We start from the raw sequence: 13888 nt of genomic DNA on the forward strand, positions 1-13888 counted from the left end.
GCCCGCAGCCCGCGGGGCCCCGACGGCGCCGCGCGGAGCCCGGCGTGCTCCGAAGCAGCCCAACCCCTTCACGCTGCCGCGCAGGACTGCTTCGCACGAGTGGAGCAGAGCGGCTTTATTTTATACTCAAAATATTCGGTACAAACAAGTGGGTAAGACAGACGCTCATATAAATACACCCGTGCTCAACTCGATGAAGGAAAACACAACGCGAGGCCGAACGGCAACCGTCTGAATACAAACCGCACAACAAGCAAAGAGGTGAGGTACGTGGTCCTGCACCCTGCCCCGGGTGCTCTGCAAGGAAAGGCCCGACCTTCCCCGCACGGAGGCTGGCAGGCGGGATCAGCGTGCAGCCAAGAGGCCCCGTTTCGCAGGGCAAATCCGCAGGGCTGTTTCCTTGCAGAGAGCAACGCACAAGCAGAGCAGCACAGGAGCAGGGGCTCGCTGAGGGTGCTGCAGCCAGCCCAACCCCAGGGCTGCAAGCATTGGCTGCCATGGGCTGTTCTGCTGCGATCCCATTTGTGCAGCTGGTTTGGAAGGGCAGGGGGCACACGTGTCCCTGCACCTGGGTGTCAGAGCTCCCTCTGCACCCTGAGGAGAACGTGGCTGGTGCTAAACAACACATCCCCAGCCTGCAGGACAGCAGCTTTGTGGCTCTGCCTTCCGTGCCAGAGCTCCCGGCAGCCAGGACTTCAATAAGCTTTGGCCCACAGTGAGCTCAGAGCAGCAGTCTGGGGACAGGCTCAGCCAGAAATGTAACACACCAGATGCTGGAAGCTCTGAACGCGGTGCCGGGGGCTGGCTGGCAGGGCACAGTAACCAACTTCTTGCCATCATCACCTGTGGTGGCCAAACTCCACGAACAAAACAGATTTGGTCTTAAATTTCAACACAAAACAGTAACAACAGCATTTCTCCAAAAATTAGGGCTCGGGGCCCCAGTGTGAACCAAGAGCAATTGAAGGGGCAGAAGTTTCAGCAGTACGTTCCCCCTGTTTTACCACTGAGTTCTTAGTTTGTGAGTCAAGAGCGAGATGGCAACCAACACAAGTTTCACCCTCGGCCCCACAGCGTTGTCTCACGCCAACGCTCAGTACTGTAAAGTTGCCACTCAGATTGAGGAAGTTATGACAAAATGAACCGTATCCCACGCCAATTTAGAAATCCAATTATTTGGCGCAGGAGTGGGGAGCAACCAGAGGCAGGACTGGAACAAAGCCTGAGTGGTCGCAGCCTTGCTGGCATCAGGAAGAGCTCTCACATCCAGCTGTACAATCCTGCTGCCATTTTAGGACCAGAATGGCTTTCTCCCCACAAGCAGCAAGCAGAGAGCCAAGAGGTGGCTCCTAACTGGCCCGCAGCACGGTCCCCCTGTGCAGAGGCTCCCTGCAGCTCAGGTAGGGGTTATGTACGTTCAAAGCTCTGCAGGATTGTTTGCAACGGCTCTAAAGGCTGCTACAAGAAACTAATTCCTCACCCTGCCAGCAGATGCATCAGGCACAAAGCAGTGCGTGGACAGGAAGCTTCTGTAGCACAGTAAGGCACTTCAGCATCAATCCATTTCCTCTGTAGGCTGAATCATACACACACTCAGTATGCTATTTCAGGGGGATAAAGGCTTAAGGCTTCTAGGATAACAGGATCCAGGGACAGCGTTTTGAGTCTTCTGTTAGTGCTGCTTTATTCCCTAACTCCTGTTGACTACCAAAAGACTCTGGTTGCATATACCTGAGCAAAGCAGGTCCTGGTCCATGAATGGCTACACGAGCATCCAAGGCAGTACTGCACACATGGCATCTGACAAGCCTGTAGCACCGTGATGTAATTAGTGGTAGCGTAATCAGCACACCTGCTTGCCTACAAAATCCACAGATACCCCCTGAATGCTCTGATAATACTCCAGTCTTATAAGTTGTACAGGACCTGCGCGGAGAATTTATCAGAAAGACCAGGGCATATGTTTTCCTTTAGTGTTGGTTTTAACTGTCACAATTGCACGTTCAGTGTTTGACATGCCTGGAAGGCTATTCAGAATTCATCTCCCAGAGTAAGAGAGGGCACCAGCTCCAGCAAAGACAACAAAAACACATTCCATAAGATCAAAGCTACTGCAAAGCCCAACACTGAAACCCTGAATGATTCCAGTTAGCTAGCCAGCAGATAAACACTTCTGGCAACAACCCCCAATTTCTCATGGATAAACCACACATCTTATACCCAAGCATTGGGATGGTAAAGTGCTGAAAGGCTTTCAGTTGTAGGAGTTCTAGTCTCCTGAGTTTCAAGTCTCCATTTCCTGTCTTACTCTGGGGAGACAGCTCTTCACTGAGCGATGCAGTTGTCTCCCATATCCTGGGCATATCTGTCAGATATTGCTGTCCTTAAGTCCTCCACCTCTTTGTGAAGCTGTTTTACCTCCATCAGTTTTTTTGCAAGCACATCGGGGCTCAGCATGTCGTCCTTCTCCTTAGCTGAGTACTGCACAGCTGTGGAATGAGAGAAAGAGTTACCTCAGGCATCCAGTTCTGACCAACAGTCCCATGCATTTGCAAGCGAGGCAGAAAAATCAGTGCACATTTGCGACCAACATACTGCTAACACGTAGTTGTGACTGCCTGCATCCTTAAAGCTTGCTAGCTGCAGTAAGAAGTTCAGGATCCCAGGAAGGTAAGAATCTTCTAAACTATGTGAGGCGTTTAATTCTACTGCAGCACATGAAACAAAGGGTTTGCTATGCCACCACTCTGCATACTTACAGCGGATGCCCAGAAGCAGGGAGAGATTAGGATCCTTGCCCTGAGCCCTCTGAGTGACAATGCTGTAGACAGACTGCAAATCCTGCAGGCAGCTGGCCAGCTCACAGTGCAACTCCTGGGCAAGGCGGGCAGCCTCAGCAGGCAGGGGCTGAGTTGTCAGCTCTGCCTGCCGGAGCCGTTCCTGAAGGGTCAGGTTCTTCTCAATGAGATCCTGGTTCTGCACTGAAAGCTGAACAAGTGGCAGCAGGTGAGTGGTCACTTGGTACAGAACAAGAACACTTCAAAGCAACTCAACACAACCGCTCAGTGATGATGGGAGCACCAACGACAGGAGGTGCAGGTTTATATATGCTCCATGTATCCTCATATCCTCAGATGGCTGGAGCACCTCTCCTATGAGGAAAGGTTGAGGGAACTGGGCTTGTTTAGTTTGGAGAAGAGAGGGCTCCAGGGAGACCTCATTGTGGCATTCCAGTACTTGAAGGGAGCGTATAAGCAGGAGGGGGATTGATTGTTTGTGAGGGTGGATAGCGACAGGACAAGGGCGGATGGTTTTAAGCTGAGACAGGGGAGATTTAGGTTGGATATTAGGAGGAAGCCTTTCACACAGAGGGTGGTGACGCACTGGAACAGGTTGCCCAAGGAGGCTGTGGATGCCCCGTCCCTGGAGGCATTCAAGGCCAGGCTGGACGTGGCTCTGGGCAGCCTGCTCTAGTGGTTGGCAGCCCTGCACTCAGCAGGGGGGTTGAGACTCGATGATCTTTGAGGTCCTTTTCAACCCAGGCCATTCTATGATTCTATGATGATTCTATATAAAGCCCTCCAGACTCTCACCAGATGAGAGAGTGAGCAAGCGTCAGCCCAGCAGGGTACGAGCAGTCTGCTTTCCTGGCTCTGGCAGAAAGCACTCCATGATGCTGTGTCATCCCTGACAAGGTGTGACACAACAGAACAGTTTCCAGGAAGCTGTGCACCAGCCTCTCATCCCAACACTGGCCATCCCTTCCCTCAAGGGCTGCCACTGTGCTGAGGTTCCTTAGGCTTGAGACTGAGGCTCAGCCCTGCCCTTCAGCCAGGGCTGCAGTTGAGTTTGGATTCATGTTCACTGCCTTGCTGCCCCCAGCTGGCCAGCTTGGTGTTCTCCAATACAATCCACAGCCTCATTTGAAGCTCCCAAAGCAGAAACTGCCTCTCCCCTCCTGTTTTTGAACAGAAGAGCTCCTTTTGGAGCACTGACAGGGCAAGTGACTAGCAGCAAGTGGGACTAACTGTGCTGCTGACTGCAAATGAGAAGCCTTGCAAAAAACCACAACCCGCTGCTCATTCTACTGTTATGCTCAGGTACTCTAAACTGCTCTGACCTCTTTCACTGCAGTCCGGAGCTGCTGCAGTGCATTTTCCCTTCTTGTTGCCTCCTCTTTCAGAGCTTGGCTTGTCCCTTCTTCCTGGGCCACCTGTTCTTCCAGGTTCTGGAAAAGACCGTGGGAAAATTCTAAGTCTAGCTTGCTTTAGGGAAGATTGAATTTCCAGGTACCTCCACAGTCACCTTCTCACCTTCACTTGCAAAGACAACTGCTCCATCTTCTTCTGCTGTTTTTCCACAATCTAGAATGAAAAGCACAGGCGTAACTACGGGCCACAGACAATTTCAGCAATACCACCAGGACCCCTCCTTCAGGGGTTCCTGTCCACTTATTAGTTCAATTGCTACCTATGTTAGATTCCCTGACAAAAGGCACATTAGAAATATCAGCTACAAACAGACCAGCAAAGTTGCATTCTTGTGGTTTTCTTCTCTCCTCTACATTCTGCAGCTTTTCTCCAGGTATTACTCGAAGAGTGCATGGTTATCACATCAAGAACAGTTCTTAAAACCCTTTGGTTTAGAATTCCAGGAACTGCTGTTTCAGTGCAGATGTAATTACCCATAAATGCAGAAGTCCTTGATTTCATTTTTGTGTTCAGTGTGACTCAGTGGAAAGCAAAGAACAGTACGGTTCCCAGTCGGGAGAGCCTGTTACCTTCCTGAGGCAGTCACATTCTTTCTTCAGAGAGTCATTTTCTATTTTTTGTTTCTCCCCATCCTGTACAGGAGGCCCTCTGTCTGCATTCTTTACACACTGCTGCACCTTGTCCTGCAAGCTGAAAATAGCACAACACCATGGGAAAACCAGCTTTATTTGGGGCATTTCCCTCACTAGACAATGTGAGGAGGCAAATGATTTTCACAGTAGATGGCAATGCTCCCTGTCTGCATCCCAGCTTGCAAACTCCAAGGGCTCTGAGAGAAGGAATCCCATTCCCTGGGCACAGCCCTGAGCAGGATATTGGTGGAGACTCAGACATTGCAGGCCACAACGATCTATTTTGCAAGGAATTATGGTTAAGACCAATAACCAGAAGAAAAAAAAACTAAGGAGGACAAGAGAAGCCCTTTTTCTTCCTGCTGCTTTGATATATTCCCACCCTCTACGCTTGGCATGCAGAATTTGAACAGTGCTTTGGTGAGTGGTTGCATAATCTTCACCAATTCATGCCAACCCAGTTCTGGGAGGCGGGACAGTAGGTGTGCTAAATCATCACTGTTCTCATGCAGTTATTACTTCAGTCCTAAGACGAAGATTGTTCTAATCCTCTAGATTTTTACCTGCGCACAGTAGAAAGAAGTTCCAGTTCTTTGTGTTTTTGGGTTTCTAGCTGCATCTCTTGCTCTCTGAATGCAGCCCGTACATCTCCAAGCTCTGTTTCCAGTGCCAGCACTGTTTCTTGCAGAGCAGTACTCTTCAGTTCAGATTCCTTTAGCTGCAACAAAGATAATCACAACACTGGAGATCTCCTAGCAGTTTCAATCACACGCACAACATGCTTCAACTAACTACACTTGCAACGTGGATTTTTATTACCTACGTGTCCCCCTTCAGCTATAGCTCAGAACGTTCCTTCCCAAACAAGTGAGGACTGTAACTTTACTTGGGCAGCTACACAAGGGTTTATTTACACCTGCAGAAAAACCACCTTAGGAAGTATTTGAAGAGCTATCATCATTTCTTAGAGAGTTCTACCTTCTGATTCTGCTTCTGGTGGTCCTCAAGAGTTGGAAGATCAGCCAGGTACCGTTCCAGGGTCTCGATTCTCTGCTGCCTCTCCCTGTTTTGTTCAGATTCCTTCTGGCATTTCTTTTTAAGATTATTAATGTGTTTGTCTCTTCCCTTTACCTGCAGGGATGGTTATATACGAGATTAGTTTATATTATTTCTTGTCTATTCTTCAGTCATCTGTATACCCCTTCATTAATCTGTTTGTTCAGCACTTGACACCAAAACGTAAGACCACCTTACCTCAGCAGCATTTCTGCTCATTTAGCTAAAGACAGACTTCTTCTCTGCTGAAAATAAGTACTGAAATACTTGTAACTGCAGGAGGAAGGATTTTTGCTTATAAGCCAAAGTACTCTTTAAGGAGGTCAGAATATACGTACAATACATTGCTATGAAAAACTTTCATTCACCTCACTATACTGACTTCTAACTTTTTAAAGAAAAGACATCTTCCTGGGGGGGGATCCATGGGATCATACCCTTTCTTCCTGTTTCTTTAAGTCCTCTGCATGTTTCTGCATATTTTCCTTCAGCGTCTCCCGGATCAGCTTTGCATCCACCTCTGCAGCAGCCAGTTTTCTCTCCAATTCAATCTTCTCCTTACTGAGAGATTCAGTCTTCTCTGTGAACTGTGCTCGGAGAAACGTGTTCTCTCGTTGCAGCTCCTGCAAACACAGACAGCCTGTGAGTTCTACCCATCACAGCTAACACTTATTAACTGGCACTAAGCAGATGAGTTATCTCAGAGCTGTGTTCTTCTAATTCCCAACCATCATTCAGCCCATCTTATACATACTGCAGTATGTGACATGGCACTTGTCAGAGCTGGCAGGCACTTGCATCAAAAGCACAGCTTCTAAGCAAAGCTTGCACTGCAGGGCTTGAGATCCCAAGAGTCAGAAGCTCTCAAAGATGACAGATAATAAGGACCACACGCATGGGATAATTTTACTCTGCATAGCCTCCTACTTGGGAAACAACTAACGAGGAATGGTAGGGCCAGCATTTTCAATACATATTTCCCACTGACAGCCTGTAGCACCTGCATTCTCAACATGTAAACATCTCCATAGGGTGCTGGACAGCCAAGTAGGGCACTGTGAACCTGCAGTTCACTTTCCCGGACCTTCTGCTCTAACTGGGATATGTGTTGTCTTTGCCTGTAAACAAACAAACATAAAAACAGAAACAGGTAAAGCACTGTTCTCAAATATATTCCTTATTTTTAATGATAGTGGAGAGCAATACAACAAACAGTGCCACAACAACTCTAACTAATGCTTGATATAGTGACAAGTGCAGTGGAAAGACAACTCTACAACTCAGAACTGGCCTGCACAGAAGTAACATGAAAGCTGCTCATTTTGACCTTTTCATGAGCATAAACTTTTCTTCTGTCTCCTCCCCTCAAAAATTCCCTGTCCCACCCCCACAGCAATGGTTATACATAAAACACACAAGTCCTGCGTGTTCTGGAGGATCCAGCTCGACTGCAGAGTTTATGAGTAAAATGAACAGACATCAGAGGACTCAAGATGAGCAGGCAAAAAGGATATTTACAGTTCAAATGCTGACAGCAGTTTTCTTTAGAGCTAACTTTTTTGAAAAGCTTACAGTCCACTAGCATTATCTATTGTAAATGTTCTTTGCCAGTCTAAACTCACAGAAGCAACTAACAAATTGAACAGAAAGATCTCCAAAAGCTTCCAGAAAGTCCTCAAGCACAGAGGCAGTAGTTTTGACATTTTAGATAACTGTGATGTAAACAAAAATATTCATCCATTACAAAACACAGAAGACTGTAGCTGAAGTAGGTTTCTTTGAACCCTTTAGGATCATTGTCTCACTTTCAAGATGAAGGGGAGGAGAGCATGTTGCAAAAAATAAAAAAAAAAAAAAGAAAAAGAAGCAAAAAGGCTGTTTTCAAAGGTATGTTCTTCCTTGCAGGAAAACAAAGAAAGTCCATTCAGGTAAAACAGACTCAGATATGAACTTTCCTTTGTATTTTCAAAATTGTCCCTTCTCAAAAGGAAATACACTGGAGCCCTTAAACCCAATGTCAGTACTAAGCTCTCACCTGTCAATGAGGAGCTCTTTCTCCTTGAGTAGGTTTTCATTGGAGTTCAGGATATTGATCCACTGGGCTGGATCGGGTGTAGACAGTGAAGGAGAGTACACTGAGGGATGGTGGCAGGCACCTCCATTTTGTAACTGAAAGAGCAGACAAAATAAGGAGGGAGAGGTTTATGGTTCACAGAGGTAATTGCCACATTGCTAGAGCTATTTTGCACACAGTGTGCTCATCTGCATGCCAGGACATGGCTATTTCAGTCTCTGTTGATGTCCAAGAACAAGCAACTTTGCCCAAGAGCAACTGGAGATTAACAAATAATTTTAGATCACTGCGCTTGCTCACTGGAAACAATTTGTCTCCATCAGGGTAGAGCCAGCAAAAGGCAATAAGCAGTTCCCCTCCTAAAAATGAACTGTAGTTTGACACATCTTCTGAGAAATTCTGTTTCCTAACAGATACAGAATAGAATTGTTCTATAAACTGCTACGAACTTCTGAAAACTGACATGCTCTGGTCGATGGGATATTTCACCTCTGTATCTGAACTGAACTATCGTGCAGTGTTTTAACACAATACAGTGGTGCTCAGAATAAGCAGCAAATTAGACCTGTGACACCATGTGTTGTCAAAACAGGTCATTAAGGAAAAGACTTTTTGTGTAAGATACGGAAAAGCAGAAGATATCTTCTCCCTCACTTCACAAGTCCAAAACAATAATTCATGATCAAAAAGAGAGGATGGGTTTTAAACTCACACACACAACATGCTCCCTACCTGCATTTGCTCTATTTGCAATCGCACATTTTCCAGCTGTTGTTTCCAAGCACTGAGCTCACAGACCCTCTCGTGTGGATGTAGCGTGCAGGTTTCTTGCATCCATGCCTGAGATGGGGGTGTTACAGGTTTTGGAAAGAATTTGTTGGTCTGGAGTCCTGTTGGCATCAGTCTGCTGCCACTCAGCCATGTTCCGTCCTGGGATTCACAGACTCCATTAGTCTCTGCAGCTTGCTTGATTTCTGGCAGCACCTTATAATGGTCTCCTCCTGTCTCAGCTGCCCCAGAGTTTGGATTGAATTTCTGGAACCTCTGGAGAGGGTCAACACACAAACTATCCAGAAAGAGAGACTGATTTAGGGTGCGTTCAATGGCAGGGGTGTCAAACTTCCAAGTATCTTCTGTTCTCACGTGATCAGAAACAGGATGCCAGGATTGCTCAAATCCATTTTCCCCCGAAGTCCCATAGAGACGCAAGAGATCCCTGTGTGGCAGCTGAGATGACTTCCCGGCCTTAAAGTCTCCGTTTCTCATGAGTCCTGTGTGTTCCAAAGTGGATCCTGGCACAGCAGTTTTGGAAGTACTCTGCAAACAGCCCTGCTCTCTGGCTGAGCACAGCTTGGCGGGTGAGGCACCCAGCGTGGATGGCATAACATGGGCTGTTGGGATGGTCACTTGGGTTTTAATGGGCTGGAATGAGGAACCGTTACTGGAACTGCAAAAGTCTGGGAAAAGATAAGCCATACTTTAGTTACAATCCTGGAAATATCCTGACATGAACAGCCATCCCTCTGCTGAACAATTTTCCTCTAAGAAAGCAATTCTTTGCCCCTGCCCCAAACAGCAGCATGATGAAGTGTGTTCCCCCTCAGTGCAAGTTTCAGGAGCCTGTTGACATTTTCCTATCACAGTAAACCACAAATTTAGTTCAGTACACATTTTTAACTGACTCTAGCTAGCTAGTATACTAGGTATTCCAGTATAAGCATAAATAATCAAGTTTATCTTCCAGTAAGTTTAGAAATTGAATAAAAAGGCTGAAACTTACTTAACTGAACACAGACCTTGATCCTGCTCTGCTCGTCCCACAGCTCAGCGACTCTGAACCATACCCAAGCCTAACTGGAGCCTTCACTATGCCCATCATGAGCTTCAAACACAGCAGAACACGACATCACCAAGCAGTTGACTTTCAAACTCCTCCAGGACGCAGCAGCAAAGGAGTTTTTTCCAGAGGCTAGAGCAATGGCCGTTGCCTTATTGCTACAGGAAATGAGATACAGCACAAGCACCCCAACGTGAGCCCGTCCTGTCAGATGGGCACCAAACCTGGCTACATGGAAATACAGGGTTATTCTTAGCAACTCTCAGATTTCAATACAGCAACAGCATGAGCTGAGAAAGGCAAACACCAAAATGCCTGTTCCCTCTCCTCCCAACACATCGCGCTTCATGTTAATGCCAGGTTTCTTGCAGATACACAAATTTGTTTTCTTGTTTCTTAGCCAAACTTGTTTGGCTAAAGGCCCATCTCCATAGCACGTCTCTTTAATCCAAGGTCAGGACTGCAAGGTCACCCTCCCACATGCTTGTAACCTCAAAACATTGCTACAAGCAGCAATAAAAGGTAACACTTTGAGTATGACTATAACCAGGTTCTGAAAAAAGCATAAGCAAAACACTGGAAAACTATCACAATAAAGGACAAGACCCTTTCCTCCAAAATGAGCAGGAAAGGTGTTTGGGGGAACAAATCTCTTCAGGCATCCCTTGGCTGTGTCCAGGAACCCCAGAGAACACTGTGCTCCCAAGCAGTCACAAGCACATCCGCTTTGGCAAACAGAGAAGAGACAGTACAATTTCTTTTTACAGCCACTGAGTTTATACCCCAGCACTGCTGTCAGTAACATGAGTCCTCTGCCCAGCACACCACACGTGGACGCTGGAATCAGTTCCTTGAATGCGCTGAGGATCATCACAACAACATTTCTATGTAATTGATGAACTGATTTGAAAGCATGGCTCAGCCAGCTGTCAGCACTGCAATTCAGCCTCAGCTCTTAGAAAGACTACAGCAATACATTCAGAAGGGCAATTTCCTAAAGAAACACCGTTGTTATCTCCCCTGCCCTCAGCATACAATTGCATGTTTTATAATCTTGAGAGAGGCTAGATGAGACACTTAAACACACACTCTAGTAACCATAGAATCACCAAGGTTGGAAAAGACCTCCAAGATCATCCAATCCAACCATCACCAATATTTCCCACTAAGCCACGTCCCTCAGTACAACATCTAAAGGTTTCTTGAACACCTCCAGGTGTTCTTGAACGCCAGGGACAGTGACTCCTCCACCTCCCTGGGAAGCCCCTTCCAGCACCTGATGACTCACTCTTTCAGAGATGAAGTATTTCCTAACATCCAAACTGAATCTCCCCGGTGCAACTTGAGGATATTCCCTCTAGTCCTATTGCTAGTTATGCAGGAGAAGAGGTTGACCCCCACCTCACCACAACCTCCCTTCAGGAAGTTGTAGAGAGTGATGAGGTCTCTGCTGAGCCTCCTCTTCTCCAGACTGAACAATCCCAGTTCCCTCAACCACTCCTCAATATCTTTCTTGTAGTGAGGGGCCCAACACTGAACACAGTACTCAAGATGTGGCCTCACCAGTGCTGAGTACAGAGGGACGATCACTTCCCTGCTCTGTTGGCAACACTATTTCTGATACAAGCCAGGATGCCATTGGCCTTCTTGGACACCTGGGCACACTGCTGGCTCATGTTCAGCCAGGCATCGATGAAGACCCCCAGGTCCATTTCCTCTACACGGTTTTCCAGCCACTCCGCCCCAGGCCTGTAGCGTTGCCTGGGGTTGTTGTGGTCAAAGTGCAGGACCTTGCACTTGATCTTGTTGAACTTAATCCCATTGGCCTCAGCCCAGCGATAAGCCTGTCCAGATCCCTTCGTAGGGCCTTCCTACCCTCAGGGAGATTGAGGCTTCCTGCCAACTTGGTGTCATCCCGAATATTTCTACAACCATTTAAAAAAGCCTTAATTTCAATTCACACATTAAGATCTATCGCTCGCTCAAAAGGCACAGACACAAACGGCTTGTGAAATGTACAAAGGCACGAAGCATACTGTTTTAAAGAGCAACACAAACTTCCCCTTTGCTGGGGCAAGCATCAGTGAATCAATAATGTTTTATGTCACTTTCATGAACGAAAACACAAGTAGAAAAGAACTATGGAACAAGCAATTTCACCTTCGATGCCTCAGGCTGAATACACACCTCTGGCATTCTCCAGTGAGAAGCACACGGCTTTCACACTGATAAGACTCAGGCACGAAGTTACACTAATTTTAAATCTCCAGAAACACCCATATATTATTTCTTAAAAAGCATATAAGAGACTTGCTGGTAGATCTCTTGTACATAGGTATCAAACATCAAATCACCAAGATACCTCTTTCAGTTAATTGAAATGCTTATCACAGTTAAAAATCAACAATTTCTTAGAGAAACAGCAATTTAATTACTTGTTTATGTTCTAGAGTCATAGAATGGCTTGGGTTGGAAGGGACCTAAAGGATCATAAAGCTCCAAGCCCCTGGCACAAGCAGGACCGCCAACCTCCATTTATTTTAGGTAGCGTATCTGCGTAGTGAGTTACCAGACTTCATTATTGATTCTAATCCCTCCAACTTGTACATTCTAGGGTTCAGTAATATTGGGCTGTTTAACACTTGTTGGTCTTTTAAGAAAACCAAAAGTCTTGGGCCGTTATTGTGTGACCCCATGCTGACAATCACCTTCTGTGCTGTCGGAGCAGGAGGTCCCAATGCCCACATCGCCGCTGTCAGCCACACTGGAACAGCGACTGGTGCGGCTCTGGAACTTCACAGACAGCATCGGTGTTTTCCAGTCAGTCTCTGAGAAATGACTCTTCTGACCAGTACTGTGATCTAGAGAGAAAAAAGCCAGTGATGTTTGTGTTTAGCCAATAGACTGAAAAGCCTTATGATATATGTATCTTATTAAGCCATACCTAATCATCCTTTGCAGCAGAAAACAAACTGATGCTTGCTCAACTTCCCATATTGCTGCTAAAGAAATCTCTTGTAATTGTGAGGAACTGAAATACATTTAGGTGACTAAAAATCAATCTTGTTATGGAATTCAGAATGCAAAAGCAATAAATATTTCTAGTGATAAGTCTGGTGATGCTACACACTGATTAAAAAAAAAAAAAGGAGCAGCAGTGATGGCACACAGCAATACTATTAATGGTAACGATATGTTTTTAAATTAATTGTTAAGAACGGATCAGGTATCATTCGAGAAACAGGTCCACTACCAAATGATCGTTGAGCCATGCACCTGCTTTTCAGGAAGCAGATGTTCTTTTAATAATGTTATTGGTCAATAACTCTTCTCAGGGTTGCATGTCTCCCCAGAGAACTGAAACAGGATCCCACAGCAGCATGGCTTTAAAGAAAAGACAGCCCTTACCCGATGGATTGCTGTGCTGGAGCCTTAGGTCCGGATGTTCCTCAAGAGCAGCCATCTTATCCGTTCCACACAACTACGGGGCAATAAAGAAAGATCATCCTTTAAGTCAGTACAAACCAAACCCCGTTCCCACTGACCAAGCATGGCATACACACGCATCAGCTACTCTTTGTTCTGATAACACAGCGTTTTCTATTCAACTATCATCTCCTGCCGAGGGAATCTATTTCTGCAGCAACAGAAGCAGCTCTTAAAACGCTGCCGTTGCTGCAGGTTTCCTTCGCACCTGAGAAGTGCGGGGAGCTCCTGCTTGCAGCACGCTGCAGGTGGGCCGCTGCGCAGTGCCCTCAGCTGCACAGGCGTTATGCCACCGCAGCTATGTGCACAGCACCACTCAGCACAGCACACACACGGTGCCTCTCGGCCCTCCTTGCCTTGCTGACCCAAAGCGGCATGTGAAAACTGTCAGTTCGTAGAAAACACGCGGGTTTTGCAGCGTAGGATAGACGTGAACAAGGCATCAAGGCGGATAACGAGCGAGGAGCGGCATTTCATTCTGATAACCAAGAAATAAAATACCGCCAGCTCCACTGAGGGCTCACTGTGCATGAAGGGGTGAAGGGCCGGGCCCTGAGGTGAGGGGAGCAACTGCCGAGGAGGGGAGAGGGGA

At 46.7% G+C, this 13888-nt stretch overlaps 1 protein-coding gene across 6 annotated transcripts in view; it reads right to left on the reverse strand.

Moving 5' to 3' along the window:
* CEP85 (centrosomal protein 85) overlaps positions 101–13888 on the reverse strand; it is a 14167-nt gene continuing 379 nt past the window's right edge. The window contains exons 1-15 of one of the 6 annotated variants that reach the window (XM_021375228.1): positions 13662–13882; positions 13219–13291; positions 12755–12812; positions 12519–12671; positions 8706–9430; positions 7935–8068; positions 6900–7017; positions 6337–6522; positions 5822–5974; positions 5407–5561; positions 4781–4901; positions 4314–4364; positions 4121–4228; positions 2760–2988; positions 101–2489 (exon numbers count right to left, since the gene is read on the reverse strand). In XM_021375228.1, the coding sequence (XP_021230903.1) occupies positions 2326–2489; positions 2760–2988; positions 4121–4228; positions 4314–4364; positions 4781–4901; positions 5407–5561; positions 5822–5974; positions 6337–6522; positions 6900–7017; positions 7935–8068; positions 8706–9430; positions 12519–12618 (2244 nt within the window). In that variant the 5' untranslated portion in view covers positions 12619–12671; positions 12755–12812; positions 13219–13291; positions 13662–13882 and the 3' untranslated portion in view covers positions 101–2325. The other 5 variants (XM_021375224.1, XM_021375223.1, XM_021375225.1 and 2 more) reach the window with 5 other exon arrangements.

The sequence above is a fragment of the Numida meleagris genome, chromosome 22, assembly GCF_002078875.1.
Source record: "Numida meleagris isolate 19003 breed g44 Domestic line chromosome 22, NumMel1.0, whole genome shotgun sequence".
Taxonomy (NCBI): Eukaryota; Metazoa; Chordata; class Aves; order Galliformes; family Numididae; genus Numida; species Numida meleagris.